This window comes from Acipenser ruthenus, chromosome 5 (assembly GCF_902713425.1).
Source record: "Acipenser ruthenus chromosome 5, fAciRut3.2 maternal haplotype, whole genome shotgun sequence".
Lineage (NCBI taxonomy): Eukaryota > Metazoa > Chordata > Actinopteri > Acipenseriformes > Acipenseridae > Acipenser > Acipenser ruthenus.
In genome coordinates this window covers 20,264,971-20,289,337 of record NC_081193.1, presented here as the reverse complement: position 1 = coordinate 20,289,337, position 24,367 = coordinate 20,264,971, and the positions used below count along the sequence as shown (strand labels likewise).

The window sequence follows — 24,367 nt, the reverse complement described above, 5'->3', positions numbered from 1 at the left end:
AATTTTTTTTTACAGAACTTCAAAAATGCTAATTCAAAAGTATTCATACCCTGACGAGGAATGTGAAATTAATAGCTAGTTGAGGCACCTTTAGCAATAATAACCTCTTTTAAATTTGTCAGTGAGCTTTTGGCATGATTCTTTAGTGATTTTTGATTCTTCAATGCAAAATTGTTCCAGTTCATTCAAATTCCGAGGACTTCCCTTGTGCACAGCCTTCTTCAACTCATACCAAAGATTCTCAATTGAATTTAGATCGGGACTTTGACTAGGCCATTCCAGAACCTTGATGTTATTCTTTATTAACCATTCTGAAGTAGATTTTGATGTGTGCTTTGGATCGTTGTCGTGTTGGAACATCCAGTTGCACTTTAAACCAAGTTTTGTAGCGGAGGGTTTCAGATGATTGGCCAATATCTTTTGGTATGCTATGGAATCCATGTTACCATGTATTGGAACCAGAGCATGTGAGTGGAATGGAGCAAGGAGTGGAGCGGGGCCATTTTGCTAGGAGCGTGGAGTGGAGTGGGTAAAGTGCCTGAGCGGAGCATGAGTGTGAAAAGCCTCTAGCACCGCGCGCGCTCCAACGCCCGCTCCAAAAGATGTTTTGCAAAGGAAAAATATTTGACACTGTACATACAAGATACGATCCATAAATGATGCAGCTTTTGCGATGCTCCGACAATATTGTGCAATCTATGAATTACACCAGCGAAAGCCATTGTGTGCTTGTATATGAACCATGTTAATTACAAATTTCACAAAGCTTATACAATTTTTAAAATCTTTAACCACATGGTATGTGCAAAGGGGTCAGTGTTAGGATCCCAAGCCGAAATACAACCCCATCACTTTGGGGTTAAATTACTTCTTTTTTAGATCTCTGAAATCGTGTTGTGTTCAGCTTGGGGTTGTCTTGCGAATGATCCTATTGAGGTGCAGAAGACTCCCTTTACCCAAAGCGTTTATCACTTCATGTAAAAGTGATTATTCTCCAGGGAAATAAATATAATAAAAGAAAAAGAAAAAAAAACTTTAAAAACCCTGTGAAAGTGTGAACGTTTCAATTATAATTATCAAATGTATTTTTGACAAATTAATATTTTAATAATCAATTTTACTAAAAACATAATAGTACTCACTGGAACCGTTTTGGCAGAGATTTACACTAGCAGTGGAGCGGAGCTGGCTGCAGAATTAGAAGCACCGGAGGGGAGAAGACTGGAGAAATAAAAGCCTTGGAGCGAGCGGCTTCAAAGAGGAAGAGAGCGAGGAGCGGCAGTTATAAGCGCTCCACTCCGCTCACATGCTCTGATTGGAACTTTGCCATTAGAGGACAAACAGCCCCATAGAAGGATATTACCACCTCCATGCTTGACAGTAGGTATGGTGTTCTTTTCTTTGTATGCCTCACCAGACTTTCTCCAAACGTAACGACTATCAGCGTGACTATCTGCTATTCCTAATCTACATTAATGATTTAGATCCTGGTATAGTAAGCAAACTTAAATTTGTAGAAACACAAAAATAGAAGGCGTGGCAAACACTGTTGCAGTAGCAAAGGTCATTCAAAATGATCTAGACAGCATTCAGAACTGGGCAGACACATGGCAAATTACATTTAATAGAGAAAAGTGTAAGGTACTGCACGCAGGCAATAAAAATGTGCATTATAAATATCATATGGGAGATAGTGAAACTGAAGAAGGAATCTATGAAAAAGGAGTTTATGTTGACTCAGAAATGTCTTCATCTAGACAATGTGGGGAAGCTATAAAAAAGGCCAACAAGATGCTCGGATATATTGTGAGAAGTGTTGAATTTAAATCAAGGGAATTAATGTTAAAACTTTACAATGCATTAGTAAGACCTCACCTAGAATATTGTGTTCAGTTCTGGTCACCTCGTTGCAAAAAGGATATTGCTGCTCTAGAAAGAGTGTAAAGAAGAGCAACCAGAATTATCCCGGGTTTAAAAGACATGTCGTATGCAGACAGGCTAAAAGAATTGAATCTATTCAGTCTTGAACAAAGAAGACTATGCGGCTATCTGATTCAAACATTCAAAATAAAAGGTATAGACAATGTCGACCCAGGGGACTTCTTTGTCCTGAAAAATGAAACAAGGACCAGGGGTCACAAATGGAGATTAGATAAAGGGGCATTCAGAACAGAAAATAGGAGACACTTTTTTACACAGAGAATTGTGAGGGTCTGGAACCAACTCCCCAGTAATGTTGTTGAAGCTGACACCCTGGGATCCTTCAAGAAGCTGCTTGATGAGATTCTGGGATCAATAAGCTACTAACAACCACACAAGCAAGATGGGCCAAATGGCCTCCTCTCGTTTGTAAACTTTCTTATGTTCTTATAACCCTGCTTCCCTTTTCATTGCTTACACAGATAAAGTTTTGTGGTTCTGTTTGAAAATCCAGGGCTTCGATCGTGCCTCTTTTATAAAAACGCTTTATAATGAAAAGCCCATGAGCAACTGAACATAATCCGAATATATTTGCGAAATGCTAAGTATTTGACCCTTGCACTTTCTTAAAAAACAAATCAGACATCTTCTCATTGTTCCAGGTGCCCATTTCCATTGTTAATAATCTAATTAGACTAGAAACATTATATTTTTGTAAAGTCTAGGAGTTATTTTTGTAAAGTTTGTAAAGTCTAGGAGTTTCCTGCGAGTTGCTTTCCAAAGTTTTATTTGGCACCAAACTGTGGCAAATTCGTATTTGTTAAGTCTGTGGTTGACCAATTGATTTATAATCAATGGTAATCTGCCAAAAACTAGCAGCAATTAACAACAAAGTGTGTTTTGACTGAAATACAGGTATTGCAAATAGACAGCTGCATTTTATTTTGGTTGAAGAGTTAAATGCAACTTAGTGTTTTATAAATTCAGTATTACTGTACGTTTGGCAAGGAGTGTGGAAAAAATATATATATACTTAATTTTGCAAATGTGCTACCTGTTTTATTAATTGTGTTGAGGCTCAGCAATTAAGAAAAACAAAATGAACTTCAGATAATTCCATCTGTGTATTATTTCTCAATTTATACTGTTTGTTACAGCAGTTTGTTACTCTTTCAGTGATTTTATTGTAATTTGATAGTGCACTTTGACGTGTTCATTTCTGGCTGTGTTTATTATGATGAAGCCTAATCTAACGCTTGCAGCTTGGGCAACAATTAAACCAAAAACAAAACAAAGGACACTGCAAGTAAATCGAAACCTAAAGCAAAGCTGGCCATTGCTGATAGCCTCATTGGTGTGCTCTGTGACAGCCTAAAATTATAAAAATATATTTGAAATACATATTTGAAAAGAATCCACTTTTTTAACCCCTTAAGGTGCACAAGTAATTGAGCGGTTGTTCAAACGGTTTCTTCTTAAACATACGTTTGAAAGCGACTCAAGTATTACAAGGAAACTGACAATTTGATTGACCAGATCCAGCCTGTCAGTACATTTTAAACCGTTTTGAGCACATCATTGCAAAAATATTTTTTATTAGTGGGACACATACAGTATGTCCCTTGTACCTTAAAGGGTTAAGGGTATTTAAACATAACCTGCTACTCATCCCAAGTTAACCATTTTAATTCACTGTTTTTTTTTTGTTTAGTTTTTTTCCGGTTCTTCATTTTAAGCTGTTTTCTGATGATAACTCATGGTTATATTATGTCTTCCTTGTAGATTTACACATGAACTCCATGAACAAATACTACACAATATTTAGTCTGTGATAACATTTACTGGCAGCACGTTTCAGACCGAGAGTATGGGTATTCGTGCCAGTAGATACACAATGTCTCTGAATTAATAATCTTTCAGTTTGCACATCACATTCATAACTTAAAAAATCTGGGTTTTTTCGCAAGAGAGACCTTTTTTTTGAATAGACTGAATACAATTGTGCAGACTGACTCACCCTGAGTTTGCAATAAATACTGTAATTATGTCAAGTCCATCTATAAGCCATGCAAATACAGTAGGCAACTGTCAGAGCACCCAGTGAGTTGTGCCCATCATCACAGGTGCATCATTTGGGATACACGGCTGACTCCTGTCAAGATCTGGTTTCACAGATACTTAGTTCCACTATAAGGATCTGTTGCAAAGGTACATCACTGTCCTTAATATAGTAATTGAGGACTGAACCTTAGAGCAAAAACAAAAAAAAGGAAATCCAGAAAGCTTCAGGAGGAAGCCTCATTCTCTGTTAAAGAGTCTACAATTATTACTATTTACTTTTGAATTTCGAATTTTATTCCAAACTATTTTTTAGAGATTGTTAAGTTTTCCGGCTGGCAGTTTGCAGGATGTTTGTCTCTCTGTGTGGCTCCACCACCTCTTCGTGTGTCCAAAACAAAACGTTTAGGTCGTGTCTCTGATACATCATTGAAAGAAAAGTGAAATTCTCCTTTTAAAAAACGGAACTAATGTCCCCATAATATAAGTTAACATGAGGTGTGTAGGGTCTCTTAGTGCTAAAAGAGATCTTCTGTGACACATGACACACATATTAACTTATAAAAATCTCATTTTCTGTGCCATACGCCGCCATTCACTTAATCACACTCAAATGTATAGTTTTGAAAGGAACAGGTGTTACAGTAAACCATTTATTTTTATTTTAAAACATGAAATCTGATACGTGATCTATAATAGCGTCTAAAAAGACTACAACCTGGTGAGATTTGTATTAGTCTGAAAGCAATCCAAAACCAAACCCTACTTTGGTCTCAATACAACACTGTTTTCTTTGTTATTTGGTCCATCGTGACTGCTTTGTATATATTTGACAGTGTCATCGTTTATACTATATATATAACACACCTGTTATATATGTCAGAAAGGCTGATGCCCCATTGAATTTGAGGGCTGCCAATATCAGGCAACAGCAAGCGCTTTCACCTGCTTGATTTTCATCCTGTAAGCAGCACAGAGCTTTCTACTGAAGGGTGCTGGCAAAGTGTCTGGCGTGACAACTCCACCAGGGATCCTCAGGATTGTGTCATCTTTGAGGTTGTGGGATAAGAAAGGCTCCACAAACAGAAGCCACCCAGTGGAGCATGTTTGTCTTCTGCTTCTGTTTCATTGTGCCAGTTGTCATTCTGATTTTGGAATCAATTGGATTGTCATAAAAAATGGGCCCTGTGCCCTTCCCAACACTAACAATAGCCTATTCCATCCTGGCCTTTTGTACCTCACAGTCACTGTGCTGTGGCCAGTGTACTTGATTAGAATTTTTTTTTTTTTCCAAAGATAATATTTGTGTTACTTTCTTTTCCTGCCTGAACACTGTTCTGTATATTGTTTATACTGTTTAAGAATGCTATATTATTCACCTGTTAAAAGTAAACTGAAATGTACCTAATACAACAACAACTTGTTGTCGTGTGTGTGTGTGTGTTATTTTTTTATTTTAATTAAATAGATGACAATGTTTTATATTTAAATAAAATACCTAGGTTGTGGTGCATCCCTGTGTTTTTGACAGCTTTTCTAATTAAAACTGGATCCTAAATGTGAAAGTTTAACCGTTCCCACACCACCGCTAACTGTCACCACACACACACACCTGACTGACACTCTAGCTTCATACACATTCTATAAGACATGGGTTTAAAGTCACCTTGGTTGTTAGGTGCTATTTTAGTTTTTTGAAGCCTGAAACACAAAACATGAATGTATAGTAACTGGCAATTGAAACAGTGACTATTAAAAACATATTTGAAAAGAACATTAACATGTTCTGTAAATAATAATTTCCGAAGCATGCAACTTGCAGAATGCCATGCACACGTGCATACCCACTTTCTGGGCTTTAGCAGTCAACCAGATTCAACCCTTATACCCCCTTGTGGACAGAAACATTAATGGCAGGGATTTTTAAAACTTGTTCCTGTTAAAATCCTACTTAAGCACAAAGGATATACTGCCGATACTAAAGAATGTTAGACTTTTTATAAGTCTTGTTTAAAAAAATGAAATTATATTTATCGCAATAGTGGGATCTGAAGTTTTCGTATGGACTCCTAAAAATATTCATTATTTTATGCTCAAATCAGTATTACAGCTCTTCGTTTAATACACTGTATTATTTAAGATTGATAGGTTCCCACCTTTTCTATTAAAACATTAGAGGATATGGTTATGCTGAATCATTTTATTTCTAAAATTCTCCCACACTATTATCATTCAATAAAGATATGATGTTAAATGATACCCACTTTTTTTAATTCTTTTATTTCCAGTTGCTGGAATGTAGTTTCTTGAAAGGATTAATAAGACGGGCCTATATATTGTTATTATTTCCAAACAAGAAGACTTGTCCCAATGTAGTTTATGAATATAAATAACTGATATAATGCATCAACATAAAAAAAATGAAAAATTGAAATGAAATGAGCCTTCTCTATTACTTGTTAAAAAAAAAAACAATTGGAGTCCTATTTACAAAAATGTAAGGTTTTAACAGAACAAGCTTATTCATAAGTTGAACGGCTTTTCAAAAACAGAATAAGCTTCGAACATCGCAAGGTTGACATTTAAAAAACATCAGTTATAAATAATGTATTAACTTGTTTGTTGCCTTATCGTGGACAGCTTTTCTGATGTGCCGTTATGGGAACATGTGTAATTTCGACATTACCACAGATTGTGAAATTGCATTGATGGGGTACACTTAACTCACACACTCAAAAACACAGAATTCTATCAGATATCTCATCCTTGACCTTTGTTACATTAATATTTTTTTAAAAAAGGAAAATAAAAAAAATGATAAACTTATTGACAGGAGGAAAGAGACCCCATTGGGGCTGGCAAGGGTTAGCTACCCTTGTCGGCAGTATCCAGCTCTGTGTTTACAGGATGCTGGAGATACCCGCCCAAGGCTTCTAAGAAATTAAAGAGAAAAATACCCCTAGAGTGCGCAAGCGGGGGCGGAAGATGACTCAACGTTAGACAACGCGGTTAACGACTTAGGAACGGAAACGGATATGAGTATGGAGAGTACTTCACAAAAGACTAGTTCAAGATCTGCAGTTAGCAAAGACATGGAACTCCAGGTTTGTGTCTGCGGCTGGAGCAAGGTGACAACGGTCAGCGGTTTGAAGATTCAACAAGGGAGAATGAAATGCTTGAGGGAGAAGGGACAAGGGCCTCACATTGATTAGTACTTCTTACGAAGTCAGTCAAGTCAGTCGAATGAAATCCAGCGTCAGGAAGCAGTTCGCAGGATATCAGCACCCCTGTCATAGACGTGAGGAGGACTTGCATGGATACAGTTAGTGATGAACCTAATGATCCTTGTGAACCCGGTCAGACAAACCAGCATAAGAAAAAAGAACCTCAACAGGCACAAGCCTGGAGTTAAATGGCCAAGAGCTTGTGAGAAAACTGCATGGGACACAGTAAACACAGATCACTGCTTTGCGTGGGAAAGGTTAAGTGGAACAGTTGAAAAGAGGATGGATAAATGGATCATCTATGCATATGGAAGCGAGAGGTTTGGAGTTGAAAAAAGGAAGGAAAAAGTACAAACTATTCCTGGAAAGTCTAGACGGCAGCAGGAAATTGAATGCTTAGAGAAAAGAGACAGCTGAGGAAGCAATGGAGAAGAGCAGAACAGTCAGAAGGAGGGACTCAGTCTGTTATAAAGCGTCATAAAAGACAAGCTTGCAACATTGCACAGAGCTGAGCGCCTGGGGAAACGCTACAAAAAGAAGCGTGTGAGAACTAACTTTTATAAAGACCCATTCAAATTATTCACCAGTGAGAAGAATGGCACACTAAAAGCATCTAAGTTTCAACTGGAGAGATATTTGGAGGAAACACATACAGATTCAAAAAGGCAGGAAGTCGCCCTTGTCCAGGGCGACTTACAGTCGTAAACAAAAATACATTTCAAGAATCACAGTACAAGTAATAATACAATTAAGGAACCTATGTCAATTCCTTCAGACATCCCAGCTATCAATCCACCAGAATACCAAATGGAGGACTGTGCACCTAACTGGAAAGAAAAAGAGCAAGCTGTGAAAAAAGCAAGGGCTTCATCATCTCCAGGGCCTAATGGAGTTCCATACAGTGTACAAGAGTGCCCCTGGTGTTCTACAAATCCTGTGGAAATTTATGAAAGTGGCATGGGAAAAACAGGTTGTACCAAGAGCATGGCGCCGAGCAGGTGGAGTCTTTATACCTAAAGAAAAAGATTCTACAAGCATCAGTCAGTTTCGCCCTATTTCCTTATTAAACTTAGAAGGCAAGATTTTCTTCAGCATTATTGCTCAGAGATTGTCAACTTACCTATTAAAAAACTGCTTCATTGACACTTCAGTACAAAAAGCAGGCATTCCAGGTTTCCCAGGTTGCTTAGAACACATCAATGTGATCTGGCAAAAAATTCAGTCAGCTAAAAAGGAAAGGAATGAGCTCCATGTGACATTCCTGGATTTGGCTAATGCATATGGTTCAGTGCCACATGAACTTCTTTGGGCAGCATTTGATTTTTTCAGTGTACCGATGACAATAACAAATTTAGTGAAAGCCTACTTTGGAGATTTGCAATTTAGTTTTTCAACTTCAGAATTCAGCACTACATGGCAATGCCTAGAAGTTGGAATAATGGCAGGATGCACCATTTCTCCACTGGCGTTTACCATGGCAATGGAAGTAATCATTAGGGCATCAAAATGGGTAGTAGGAAGAGAGCACCTGGCTTCTGAAATGCGACTACCATCAATTCGAGCATACATGGATGACATGACAACCATGACTACAACAGTAGCCTGCACTAATCGGTTATTGGGCAAATTAACCAATAACATTGAATGGTCACAAATGCAATTCAAGCCCACTAAATCAAGGAGCATCTATATAATTAAAGGTAAAGTAGTAGATAAAATGTTCTACATTAATGGTGATGCAAAACCAACACTGTCTGAGAAGCCAGTGAAAAGTCTTGGGAGATGGTTTATTATTATTTATATTTATTAGATGGTACGACGGGGATAAAAAGGACACAGTTCGTGTGGGAGAAGTTAGACAACAAGCAGTGGAAGGGTTGAAGAGCATAGACAGCAGCGCTTTACCAGGCAAACTAAAACTCTGGTGCTTTCAGTTTGGTCTACTGCCGAGGCTGCTGTGGCCACTGACTGTGTACGAGGTTTCTTTGACAACAGTAGAGAAGCTGGAAGCTTTAATTAGTTCATACATCAGGAAATGGTTGGGAATTCCACGCTGCCTCAGCAGAGTGGGACTTTATGGTAAAGGAATACTGCAGCTACCAGTCTCTGCTCTAACCGAGTTTAAGTGCGCCAAGGTCCGACTGGAAATGACATTATTAGAGTCATGCGACGAATACGTAAGGGAGGCAGCACCTGTGTTGAAAACTGGAAGAAAGTGGGTGGCAAAGAAAGCCGTGGAAGATGCAAAGGCTGCCCTTCAAATAGGTGATATCAGGGCGCAAGTTAAGCATGAAGATGGGGTCTTGGTCTCAGTTCAGCACCTCCTACATGGCACAAGGCGGCCCCAGCTCAACGGAGGAAGCTGGTAGTCAACGAGGTGCAAAAGCAGGAGGAGGGGATGAGGTGCGTAAAGGCCGTTTCCCAGACCAAGCAGGGAGAATGGATGAGATGGGAGAGTGTGGAACAACGCAAAATCGGCTGGCAAGACCTATGGACAGTGGAACAGAGTAGGATCAGTTTCCTCATCAGGTCAACATATGATGTTCTCCCATCACCACATAACCTAAACCTCTGGATAGGAGAGGATCCCTCATGTCCTTTGTGTTCATCACCTGCAACATTAAGGCACATTTTGACAAGATGTAAGGTGGCTCTTAGCCAAGGACGGTTTACTTGGCACCATGACCAGGTGCTGCGATGTTTGGCCTTAGCATTGGAAGACAAGCATAACATGACCAATAAGTTGCCACCAGTTCCATCAAAACATTACACACAAAAGACAACATTCCTCCGCCCAGGAGAGCAAGCGCCAAGAAAAGGTGTTAAAACCAAGCCTCGCCCAGGACAACTGGAAGCTGCTAGAGACAATGCTGGCAGATGTTGGTCAACAGCTTATTTTTCCACCTGAGATTGCCACCACTAACCTTCGACCAGATATTGTCTTGTGGTCTGGATCAGCATGCCTTGTTCACCTGGTAGAGTTAACTGTAGATGAGGCATATGAGAGGAAGAAACTGGGGTATGCTCAACTAGCCGCTGAAGCGGAACAACGAGGATGGAGAATCCGGGTTTACCCAGGATTTGTCGAGGATTTGTGGCACACTCTACAACCCGGTTTCTCAGAGACGTCGGATTCAGTAGCCAACAGTTGCGTCGCACAGTGAAGAACTTATCTGAAGCAGCAGCATCGGAGCAGCAACTGGCTGTGGTTGAGATAGAAAGATTCTGGTTGGGGATATCAAGCACAATAGAAAGAGAAAAACGCTGATGTACGGGTAAGTAAGCTGGGCTGAGTTGAGTGGGGAACGGAGGGGGGTGATGCTGGGACGCCAGAATCACCGTCGAGCCCTCTTGAGGTGTTGTGGGCTAGTCGATGAAACACCGAGGATGGAAGGTGCTCACTTGAAGACCCCAGAGATGTACCCTACTTAGCTCAATCCAGACGGTTGTCATGCTGATGCGCTGGGGAGACCGGACTGTGGTTGATCCCCAGAGCCAGCACTGCAGCCGTTGTGTGTGCTGATGCGCTAGGGAGACAAAATAAGCTGATCCCTGGAGTCAGTATTACACTTCAGCCATCAACACCAGGCAGAAGGATATCTACATCATCATATGGAAGGAAACGCAAATGGATGGAGACACAGATGGATCACATTAGTTTACTGTAAAGCTACGTCTTAGTTGGTGCTTATCTTGGCGAGAGTCGAGTTCAAATCAGCATGAAGTTTTAACATCTACTCTCGTGTAATGGAAATCATAATCACAGAAATATAGTAAAACTAAATACAGCTGTATTAATGCATACAACTAGGGCAGATTATTTTTTTAAGCACCCCAAAAATAAAAATTATCCTTAAATAGAATATCTTTGGCAAATGTGGCATATCATATTTTTTAAAAGCTTCTTTTTTCCCCTTCAACAGAACTAATTGAACTAAACGATGTTACTGCATCATTCACCTTACCTCATTTACAATTACTAATATTGGCACCTGTAGGAATCTTCTGCAGTGCTAAATGTGCGTTGCTCTCCACGACCTGATTCTAACTGCTTTGGTACTCTGTGCTTCCAGGGCAGGACTGGTCCTTCAATGCTCAGATTATTTACCAGTTCTCTTATGTATCAAAACTGCTCCTCAGATACTGAATGGTGGTTTTCAAATGTTCAATAACTGGAGATGCTTGCTGGAGGCTCAGAGTACTGGCTTGCAAAGCTGTATTTGCAGCATCAGCATGAGAGAATAACTTCAAAAAGCAGATGCAGCATGAAGTACACAGCAAACATCTCCATTCTTGAGCAAAATCTATTCACTTTGGCACCAACTTCAGAGCGATCTTCCTCAGCAGTCATCTGAAAAAATTCCAGTAACTCCCTGAAATTATCGGTACTGATTTTAAGATTGCTGCATGCAGGGTCCATCTAGTGAGTACAAATGGTCGCAGGTTGTGTGTATCAGATTGTTTCAGATTTTTAAATATTTCTAATCGTTTTGGAGATGCGCTTACAAAATGAATCAGTTCCCTGATTTCATTGAGCACATCCCTACAGTTTGGTACATCTGCAACAGTCCTGAACAAGCAAACTTAGGGAGTGAGCCAAACAATTCACAAAGATCGCTCGAGGTTCAATTTCACAGACTTTAGCCTGCACTCCATTTCTTTTGCCCGAGACATTACTAGCCCCATCAAAGCACTGTCCCCTACACCTTTTTAAAAAATTAGATCTGTCATCGGGATGACCACGTATGGCAGTCAGATTTTTCAGGCTTTCGAAACCTCTAATGCATGATGCCATCCATTAAATCCATCCTCAATAAATGCAGATTCAGCTCTTGTAGAGAACTGTATTAAACCCCTACCTTTTGCATCTTAACAAATTTTACAAAAACACCTTTCCATCATCAAACTTGAGCCACAGGAAATTTGATATCCACTTTTGTTAAAACGTTCAGCCTTTCTTCGGTACAACGCCCTAACCACTACTCCACACTGCTGCCCATTTATAGCTAGAGTATGCATCAGAATGTGACAGCTATTCAGAAATTAATATTGGTTATCTAGAGTTGATCAAAAACACATACATTACCATCTAAATTAATTATAGTATAGCAAAAGAAAGTACATAATTACCAGTTAATGTAAATAAATTCAATTAGCATATTAAGATTAAATTAATTCAAGACATCTTTTTTTATGTCCATGTACAGCTAATTTAATATTTTAAACAATATTCCCTATTGGCTTAATAGATGTTATTTATAACAGTGCTTGACTAACATTTAAAAAAATAATCAGGCAAATCCGTTTAAAAGTAGAATTACTTTTGTTTATATTAAAGGCTACAAAATTAGGTAAGTTAAAAGTATGACTATAGGATTTCAGAAATTGCATTAATATATTCTATCAGATTCAGAATTCAAGATATGTTCAGACAATGGATTAATTTCACATTTCATCATACACCATTTAAACAAATTAATCCTATAATTTATATGCAACATGGACATGCAATAAACGTGTATAGTTACCATACTTTGTTTTGGGAATAGTTGGAACAAGTAATGGAATAAAGAGTCTCGGAAAGAATAGAAAGCAAAGTGATGATTTTCAAACGTTGCAAAGAACGAGGTTTGTTTCCAAAGGTTGCAAAGAATGGTTTACTTTGCCTTCCTCAAGGAAATGAATTTCCCGGCTGTGTCGTCTCGTTGGTTTGTGGTAGCGTGGATTAATCAAGGAGTCTTTCTTCAATTTAGGAATACAGCAAGCAAGCTTTAGAACTGTGTTTGAGATTGGACAGGGAAGACAAGCACTCACATAGGTAATCAGTTGACGCGTGAAAAGATTAATTATTTAGCTCGCTCTTTTAAAATCTCAGAAAATTTCTTTCCCAAATTCCGGTCATGATTGGGCAGTTTGAGTTGACCAGCTCCTCCCATTTTCTCTAGATAAAGAGTGTCACAACTTCATCGTCCTTCATCCACCAGAGGTCACTATTACTCCTTGTTTGAATGGCAATCTTTCTAGACACCAAGTCTTTGAAGTACCGTGTAAGGGAGACACATTGTCTTCCAGCTGAACTGTTTATTCAAAACAATAAAACTAGCTGGATCGCACAGCTGGAAGTCCATTCAAGATTTCCTCTTTTACCAATGAAAGCCAGAAGAACAGGTTTTAGCTTCCATAGTTATATTCCTTTTTCCTTTGAAGTGTGGTGATCAGTGGGATCTAAGTCAAATGTCTTTTGAATGGAGATTTCCACAGACACACAGGTCTGGATGAAAGCAATATATTTAGAGCGTCCTCTATAGAAACAGATCTCCAAGGTCGTGATGAGGAAAATGACGGACGCCGGGGCTGACTTCACCATAAACACAAGTGTGATTACGGATCAGCCCAGTGCTGCATCCCCATTGTTTCGATACCCTCATCCTAAATAGTCTATCAAGTCTCCCTTGACACAGATTGGAAATGCCATTTAAAAGGACAGGAAAGAGCACTAGCAGGTGGAGGCACGGAGAGTCTGTTTGCGTTGTTATTGTGCTGTTCCTTACAAAAATAAATGAATAGAGGGAAACATAAATGAATTAATTCTTGTGATATGAAGTGCCCACATATTATTATTATTTATTTCTTAACAGATGCCCTTAGCCAGGGTGACTTACAATTGTTACAAGATATCTCATTATATATTATTTCACATTATGCAGATATCACATTTTTTTATATACAATCACCCATTTATACAGGTGAGTTTTTATTGGAGCAATCTAGCTAAAGTACTTTGCTCAAGGGTACAGCAGTGTCCCCCACCTGGGATTGAACCCACAACCATCTGGTCAAGAGTCCAGAGCCCTAACCAGTACTCCACACTGCTGCCCCACATAAAAACCCTGCTGACCCTATAAAATGAATTAATTGTGCATAAAGTCGAATTAATTTTAAAATGTGACATGAAATACTGTACTACAATTACGGCTTCCGGTAGACTTCCTCGATATCATTTTGTAGTTTATTTGATTACATGATGTTAAATGAAAGATCTAAATGATGTTCAAATGTATATATATGTCTCAATCCTAAAATTCTAGGCAATGCAAAACTTATGGCCATAGCTGTACACATCATACCATGTCACTTTTGAAGAAACAGGAAAGTATTCTGCTAACCTTCTTTATCACAAGTTATTATATGTATCACTATATAATCTCTGTGTCATTTTAGTTTTGCATATGTGTAGCGATTTGAAACATGAAAACTTGAAATAGGTTTTCTTATTCATGGGCCCTTTACTAATCGTTTTAACAGTGGCACTGCCATCAATTGAATAGACCCAAATGTTCACATTTATCAAGCTGCTAAGTGCACATTTTTGGTTGAATGTTAGTAACACAAACCACTGAGAAAGTTATTATTAAGCTATTATAAATAGAAGTCCTTCAAACTATACATTGCTGGGTCTATAGCTATGACCTAATAAAAAATAGTGGTATTGCTTTTGTATTACACTATATATATATATATATATATATATATATATATATATATAGAGAGAGAGAGAGAGAGAGAGAGAGAGAGAGAGAGAGAGAGAGAGAGAGAGAGAGAGAGAGAGAGAGAGAGAGAGAGAACTTGTTACCAATTTGAAATATTCTGAGCTGCAGTGGCTAGCTCTTTATTTGCCATTCTAGAATGAATTTGTGTCAGAGTGCCAGTTCTCATAAGAAATGTGAACAATTGTTTTTGTTTTGTTTACTAGACAGAGCATGAGCTGTACTCTGTGTCAGTCCTTGACAACCAGCCTGCAGTTAAACACAAGGTACTTTTTAAAAATACATTTCATGCGATACAAAATTAATAATTAAATACATCAACACTCAGCATCCCATTTCTTCAGTTTGCTGAAAATATTCTATATGTGCCCATATGATTTGGTTAATTGTCCTGTGTTTGCATCGCAGTGGATTGCATGTTTCCTTTAGTGAGTGTCGTTTTCAATCTTGTAGTCGCTGCTGGCTCAAGTTCGAGGATGGGAGAAGACAGCTGTTATGACACAGGAAGAAAGATGTTTTTATCACCTTGAAATAGGGAATGATTACAGTTCTTAAAAATCTCAAATCATCATTAAACCTTTGCACTCCATCATACAGAATACAGTATGTGCTGCATACCTGACCTAATTAGTGAGAGCTCTCAATTCAGCTCAGTTCTAACACAAATGAGAATTTGTTACTGTCTTTGACAATTAAATAATTAAGTGCTTTATGTTTTCTTGGATTATAAAATATAAATGCATTACATTAGCAGTAATTTTGATTCTGTGACACAATGAGGTGTCCTCAGTTGCAAAATAAATATAAATGTTTTTGGTTTACTTTGGCAGGGCGAGGGTTCATATTCCCTATTTCTGGATAAAAATGTGGGCAGGCTAAACTGGAGATGGGAGAGGGCTCCTCAGTTTAACCAAGGTAGTTACCTGTGCTCTCCTGCCAGGTCACTGAGCTAGCTTTAGCTTGGGTGTTTTGTTGGTGCTACTCTCGTACAATGGATTTCGGATGAGGAGATGAATTGGATACCTAGGTTCAATTAAACAGTTAAAGACCTGGCTGGAACAAAGCTATGGTCTGCTGGTCTGCTCAATTCAATAGTCAAAGACCTGGCTAGAACAAAGTATTGGACTTCAATAGATTGAAATGGCCACTGTTTTTAAGAATCACTTTGAAATATATATATATATATATATATATATATATATATATATATATATATATATATATATATATATATATAAACAGAATCTCTGTTTTAAATTCAAGGTGTATCCATCTTAACAAAGTAATGTGACCAGCAAGTTAAATATTTTAAAAAAGGTGAAAAAGGCTACTGTGTGGTCCAGCGTTTAAAGAAAAGGGCTTGTAACCAGGAGTCCCAGTTCAAATCCCATCTTAGCCACTGCCTCATTGTGTGACCCGGAGCAAGTCACTTAACCTCCTTGTGCTCCGTCTTTTGGGTGAGATGTAGTTGTAAATGACTCTGCAGCTGATGCATAGTTCACACACCATAGTCTCTGTAAGTTGCCTTTTCCCATAGTACTATAGTTATGTGGAGTAGTGGTTAGGGCTTTGGACTCTAAGGTTGTGGATTCAATCCCAGGTGGGGGACACTGCTGCTGTAACCTTGAGCAAGGTACTTTACCTAGATTGCTCCAGTAAAAACCCAACTGTATAAATGGGTAATTGTATGTAAAAATAATGTGATATCTTGTAACAATTGTAAGTCGCCCTGGATAAGGGCGTCTGCTAAGAAATAAATAATAATAATGATATCCTTCATTAGCGTCTAGTTAGACTAAGGCACCATCTCTCAAATTTTACAGGAAATAACAGCTGTACATACTTTTGCCACACTTTATTGAAATTGAATTTTTAGTTTACATGAATGCTGCTCTCATAAATAATTTACTTCTCCTATCCCCTTTATAAATTGCAAGTGCCTGATAAACAATAGCCCCCTTCTTCACAGAATGTATTGCTTGTTTTTCAGATCGTACTGACATTTGCAAGCACAAATATGGTAAATCCAAATAGATTCCAAAGAATGCAGATCATTTAAGAAATCTCACTTTAGAAAACTAAAGGTTGATTAATGGTCATGATGTTTCTGATGTTATCAATTGTTTCAGCTGTCATAGAGATGGCATTGTGTAAAAAAGATTTTGTATCTCAGCAAGTCTAGTTACATGTATCATATTAATACATAGCCATACAACAAGAGCATGGTAACTGCACAGTAAAATGCAGTAAAGCACTTTCTTCTTGGAGGGCATACAGTAAGCTATTTGTCATTTCCTTTGTTCTTTTTTCTGTTTTGTTCAAATTATATATAGTATTACATCCTTGTTTTTAGCTGTAGGTTTATCAGTGTAAACAATAAAAACCTAATTGATCTCTTTAAGCAGAAATGACGGCATCAGTTCTTATGATTTATTTGCTGTACACAAACAAACCTTGCCTATCTAGAGTAGTGTATAGAGGGAATTAATTAGCTGAGTGATGTCAATACTGATGGCAGTAACCAAAAAGGAAACTCTCAGAGTCCTCTGTTAATGAAAGGACTGGGTTAAATGTACTCAACATTTCTATTTGTTAACTTGGAGGAACGCAATATGTGTGGTCACTTAGAAAATAAAATTGTCTCCACCCCTTTGATGTCTTCTTTCATAGCTTAATCAATCTTTTTTTTTTTAAATTGCAGATTTGTGACCAATACAATGAATGGAAGCACACCTGAGGTAAGGAATGAGTTATTTAATAGAAACTCTTGTTTGCTTAAATTTGCTACTGGATATGCTTTTCATTATACACCTTGACAAAATATCCGCTCCTCTTAATTCTCATGACAGTCCAGTGGGACACCCAGTTACTTAAAAAGTATAAAAACAGAAGTCTCATCCAAAGTTCTGTCCTCAGTTGCATACCTTTAATTGAATGTGTTTATTCCCAAAATAATATTAGGTGTGGTGCAATTGAGTTGTAGGAGTGATAGATGCGATTCACATTACCCAGAGTGTGATAGTAACCAACGTATTATCAGGAGCTGGTCCCCATTGACTCCATAGTGTTCTGGCATTTTATACCAACCCAATAATATGTCAAAACGAGTTTGAATGCACATGCAATTATTTTGTCTTTCTTGTTTATAATAGTCAAATACAGTAATCTGTCGCGTATCCGTGGTGGGGCGGATATGTAAAAAGTCGGATGAATGAATCCTGTTTTAAATACCATTATACACAGCTGGAACAATTACTATATCCACACAATTATTGTTTTGAGATTCAGCTTTTATTCGGGAGCTCCTCTAAATTCCTTGTTTACAAAGATACAGGGTATTAATTGTGACAGAGTAGCTGTCTGCCATGTGGGTGCGTGCATTTGCTGCTGAGTGACAGGCAGGAGATCGGGACGGAGGTTGAAGTTGACATGCCCCGCAGGCGTACAGGATTTATTTACATATCAACACACTGAACAGCTCATGTGACACTACCAGCAATGGCCGTGCACGGAGCACATACAACACAGTGTACAAAAACTCTGGTAGGATCTACAATATCTGGACAAATCTTCAATTGCGGATACATGGTTAGGGTGGATATGTGACTGTCGGATACACAGCAGCTTACTGTAGTTAAAGGGACACACAAAACATATCCCATCATCATGTTAAGACTTGTAATGCACCATACCGCTCTGTCCTTTTCTTTATTGTCATTGCTAAACTATAGGTTATTACTTCAGGAGCTTTGTATTACCAAAAGCTCAGTTGATACTGTTAAAAAAATGCCTTCCTGTTAATTGTATTCTGCTCAGGTATCCCTACAGATCAGAACAGTATTTTCAAATCAAAGGCTGCATGTACTCGACTTCTCTGAAGCCAATTCCAATCCAGGGGATAATGAAGCAGCAGCTACAACCATAGGAGCCTTACTAAAGACAATTTCTTGTCTATTGACTTGATCAGTCTTTCATTTATTGATTTATTTATTTATTTCATCAGCTGCAAATTATGTTACAGAATATAAGGCTATAGTTAACAAATGTAAGCAAAGTATATATAATAACACATTTTTTTATTTGTATTTGTTTACTAACAGTTTTTGTATGAACAAATATAACACAAATAGGACTGTACAATATTCAGTTTTATTAGGTTGATTTGTGCATAATACATTAGCAATTTTTTAAATGCAGTGCAGGTGTGGTGTTATTTTGTGGTACGCGTTTTAAAACATGGTACACCTTTTACTGCACTTGCCAGGGCATGTGCAAATGATTTTAGCTCAGAAAAAAAGGAAACAACTATCTGATAGGGTTACGATTTACTGAGTTTGGCCCTTAAAGTTCATTTTGATGTAATTTTTTTCACAATTCAGCAAATGTATGTGACTTTAACTGATGAGCGATCAAATTGGAGTATATGAAATTGTAAACATATACAATTTTGTGGGTGAACTATAGTTTATCGTGCATAGTGATTTGTGCAGTCATCACAGTATTGACAGCATACCATTTTCTGGCGTTAAACAGGTATGCGTACCACATTCTGACGATGTACCACTTTCTGGCCCTACACCGGTTGTAGAAATACATATTTATATAAATAAAGTCTAAGACGGTGCAGGTCATTTTACTTTCTTGCAGGATTGATTATCTACTGTAGGGTTATTTACAGGGTGAGTGTTACCTTTCATTTGTGGTATATTTACAGTAATCCTCCTGTAAAGGAACATGAATAATCAATGGATGTCAGAGCAGAACGCTAAATAGCAATTGTCTTTAATTGTCCAGTCACTGAGGTCGAACCCAGTTTATTTTCCATATTTAGAAATATACATGAATGAATCAAACATGAGGTAGGAAATCATGAATATTTGTATTTATTTTTGTATTCTTCCAGTGTAAAATATACACCATGTAACACAACATAATACACAACAGACCATCAGTACTTGCAGGTATGCATTTTTTACAAATATGAAACACTGCTTTGGCAGTTAAATAAAGAAAAAAGTGCTTTTTTATAGCAGCATTTGAAATGTTTCCACATTACATGTAATACAAGGTCCATAAAACAAATTTGGGTCACACTAACCAAGCAATAATGTACACAAATGATTCAAGAGTAATTCTCATTTTCTGTAATTATCTGTATTTGCCTCTGTTTTGCCATAATAACTAGTCTGTGCAGTGTAAAACCAAATGTTTAAGAATTTAACAAACATTATGCAACATATTTGTAACACTTTAGTGTTTGTTTTAATTATCTGAGAATATAATTTAGACGCACAATGTATACATTACAGTGTTACGCATACAAATACTAAAATGTGTTTTTAAACATGTTGTTTACAGTGTGATGAACCCAGCTTTGGGGTAACAAATGACACAACACAGTGGGTTTATTATCTTAACGATAATAATCATTTTCAGTGGTAATTATTGCCTGCTTAAAAGCATTGTTTATCCTTGTTCACAGTAAATTGAATTCACCATTCAGTTCTCCCAGAGCTACAAATAAATAAAGTGCTAATCCACTACACCGTTTCAATACATTTTTTATCTAGCAGGCACAATAATTTCAAATGCAGATTGTCACTTTGCAAAAGTTACAAGTCAACATGAATCACTTAAACGTCACTTGGAGATCTTGAACGATAAGACACGTTTGTCTGGAAACATCCACAGAATAAGACGAAAATTGACCTTTGGATCTCCTGGTTCCTGAAGGCATAAATGATGGGATTGATCATGGAGTTATAGGTCGCTGGCAAAAGAGTGGCGTAAGTGTACACTGAGGGATACTCGTGTTCGCCAACTAAGCAGTAGATGGCAAAGGGTAGCCAACTCGCCCCAAAGGTTCCCAGGATTATGGCAAGAGTCGAGACACCCTTCTTGGTGGCCACGTAGTGTGATGTTGTGAAGAAGTGCTGCTGGAGAGCAATCTGGTGGGCGTGCCTGCATACTATCTTGCAGATTTTGAAGTAGAGGTTTAACATGACCATAAATATCACAAAGAATGATATAGCCAGTAAAGTCACATTGCTTCTGGTCAAGGGTTTGACAATACTGCAAGCTGACAGATCATTCAGGCAGTTCCAACCCAATATAGGCAAAAGACCCAAGCAAATGGAGACACCCCATGTAATGACCAACATCATGTGGATACAGAACATAGTCCTTTCTGAGAAATAAGTCAGGGCATTGTAAAGTGAAAGATACCGGTCAACAGTAATGGCTAGCAGGCTGCTAATTGAAGCAGTGAATGAGGCAACCAGGAACCCCACAGTAACAAGGCTGATAGTCTCAGATGGAATTAAATATTGGAATACAAAGTTCAGTATTAGTCCCATGCCGGCCAGGAGATCTGCTGTTGCAAGGCTCCCAATCAACACAAACATAGGTGCTCTCAAGGCTGGTGTGTAAATTATGATGGCCACAACAATCGCGTTCTCACAGGCAATAATAGTCCCAGATACACACAACATGATGTCCCAGGGGTTAATGGCAAACTCCACAAGTTTGGAGGAAAGCTCCAAGGATGAATTGCCATCGCTGGCTTCAATCCAGGGGGCTGGAACTGCCGTTTCATTCACAAGGAGGGTTTCATTCATCTCTTCTAAATTAGATTACTCTGGAAAAAGAAAAAAATGGAAAAATTAGTCTCAATAGGAGAAGCGAATAAACAGAGACAGAATAGTTCCACCCTGAGATTCCTTTAAAACATGTATTAGTTTTAGTGCCGTAGGTCGTGGCTCACAGCTGCCTGTTAATTGTTAGTTAACAATTGGCAGATTGTCTTTGATCATTTATTAGTGTAATAAGATCGAGTTTGGCCCTGAATCATTCTTATAGTTTTAAGGATTTTTTGTTACAATATACACACACTGTCAACATCCTGGTCTGTACTCACGGGATCATGCCACCTCTGCAATGAAGTCAACTCTTTCAGAAACGCTAGCTGTGTAACTGCCTCCAAAACGAAAATCATTTTATGTTGCAACAAAGCTGGAAACTATATTGATCGTTTGAAAAAAGTAGTAACGCAGGCATCTCTGTCATGAATATAGGTTGTTAAAAAGCACTTTTTGGCTTGTTCAGCAACCATGAGGCAAAGCAAAATTGATTTAAAAATAAACAACAAAAAAAAGAGGATCTGATTAACTTTTCATGTCGGGTTGATTTGGAATAAAAGATCAATTTGTGATCCTTGCATGTTGGATTAAGATATGGTGCACTTTGAAACGATTCATGTCAGATTGAAATTCGACATTTTTGCTTTTTGTACTGCGTTTTAATTCTAACATATGATAACGCAAAGGCAGAATACTGCATACATGAGAGGAACAGCTACATGTAATTCTACTTTTATTCACAATATAATCTCATTAATTTACTATTTAACGAACCAAAGGCTTGGACCCAAACAGGTTCGTTATAGCGAGGGTGTACTGTACGTAATAAGAAAATAAACAGATAAAGGCATGCCTAACTTCGGCAGATCTTTAACAGGGCATTATCTGCGCTCTCCATGGTGCTGAAACATAAATTCCCCCACTAGTAATCATTGCACTGTTGTCTGGTCAGATATGTATATGAAAACTAAACCATATACTAAACTAAACTAGACCCAATTCAGCTGGGTAGAAAAAAAAGTAAACACAGTGCAGTAAACGCGTTAGTTTCAAGAATTCACAAAACATATCGAACAGTTTGAGCAGTGGTTTCGTGTGAATTAGCTATCTCCGAAAACAAAACAAAAAAATCCAGTTGTTCTGTATTCAATGGTTGATTTGATCGAATTCTTACCTGGTATTGTTGGTGGAAATGAAGAAATTCATAGGCAGCCGTCTCCTTTGATTATTTTGACACTGGTGTTCGTTAGGGTCTTCAGTGGTCTCTCTTTGGATTATTTAAGCATCCAGAGTCACGATGTATCTCCTTGCATGAGATAAGGCAGAGTGGAACTACAAGACGAGGGAGAGTTCGACTCAATAGATGGGAGACTGGAGTGTAACTGGTGATGGTGGCTCTGCTCTGCCTGCTAATAAAGCCCAGTGACGTCAGATGCAATACTGAGTGGCACTATGGGAAGCCCTTTTCGGTCACATGGCTCTCGAAAATTATAGAAAAAATACCTGTAGCAGTGTGAGCCATTCTGAAAACCGATCCTCTTCATCACAAATGTGAAGTCTTTGAACTTATAATAGGTCTCATAAGGTTTGTGTACAAATCCATTTCCAACATGAAGAGACCACTTGGTGTACGCGCCACTTCCATGTCTTATTCTAGTTAGTGTTGTGTTCAAACTAAACAATTTAATCTGTGACTTTAAAACAGCGCTATGCACTGTGAAACCATATATCAGAAATAATACTACCAAATATATAGCTTAAAGTAAATAATACATTTTTTTATTAAATTGCAGAAACCCAACATTGTTTTATAATTATTAAAAAAAAATCCTGTTCAATTCTAGACTCTTGTATGATTTCTGTGTAAATGTTTAATACATTACAGTTTATTATAGTTTAGGTGCACTCTGATTCACCAGAAACCAGGCACCGTTGGCTACATTAGACTATATTACCTAAGGTATCGTTTGAGCTGAAAGCACGCAAGCTTTCTCCTGCCTTCTGGCTTTCCGACCACTCTGTCACTGTGTGAACTATAGAGTCACCCTCCAGCATTTTTTTTCTGATTTAATACCAGTAGACGGTGGCTTATATAGCGTGGGTATATATAGGAGTGCAGGAAAAAGAACGGGAGATTGGGGAAAGCAAGAGTGACAGAGAGGGGTGTGTGTGGAGAGAGTTAGAGATAGGGAGGAAAATGATCAAAATAAACCAATACTACTACTAATTGTAATCATTTATTTTCATTTTCGACTCATGATAAATTTAATAATTGTAAATAATAAACGGCTTGAGCCTTTATCTACTCACGGTTGCAGTTTCAATTCTGTCCCAGGAGAACCCGAAAACTCTACTATATATATACAGTATATAGTTCAATATTAAATTAGACGTATTAAATAACTACTTATTAGCCTATTAGCACAATGCAGTGTTTATGGTGCCGTTCCAGACGTGTATATTACATGGGAATATATACAATTACATATACAGCATAAATTAGATAGAAAATTGGGTGTTAGGTAACTTAAACCTACAGTTCCTGTCTTGTACATGATTAATGATTAAGCAAATGTAATTTCCAAGACAAGTACATTCCTTGTATCGCGTGGTTCATGTGTTTTCAGACATGCGGGTACAATTTGCTAACCTACCTGTGGTATTGAAATACGATACCAACTAGAATATAGAAACAGGTGTTAACTGATAGAAATAGCAGGTGATAGCTGATCGAAATAGCAGGTGATAACTGATTGAAATAGTGATAGCTGATCGAAATAGCAGGTGATAGCTGATCGAAATAGCAGGTGATAACTGATTGAAATAGCAGGTGATAGCTGATCGAAATAGCAGGTGATAACTGATTGAAATAGTGATAGCTGATCGAAACAGCAGGTGATAACTGATCGAAATAGCAGGTGATAACTGATTGAAATAGCAGGTGATAACTGATTGAAATAGCAGGTGATAGCTGATCGAA

At 37.9% G+C, this 24,367-nt stretch overlaps 1 protein-coding gene across 1 annotated transcript; it reads right to left on the bottom strand.

Moving 5' to 3' along the window:
- Window positions 1-18,837: 18,837 nt before the first annotated feature.
- Window positions 18,838-22,778, bottom strand: LOC117402215 (G-protein coupled receptor 6-like). The gene is made up of 2 exons (XM_034003135.3): window positions 22,562-22,778; window positions 18,838-21,386 (listed from the first exon to the last, which is right to left on the bottom strand). Exon 2 carries the CDS (start codon window positions 21,364-21,366, stop codon window positions 20,383-20,385), a length of 984 nt encoding a protein of 327 aa, XP_033859026.2. The 5' UTR covers window positions 21,367-21,386; window positions 22,562-22,778; the 3' UTR covers window positions 18,838-20,382.
- Between the last annotated feature and the right edge of the window lie 1,589 nt (window positions 22,779-24,367).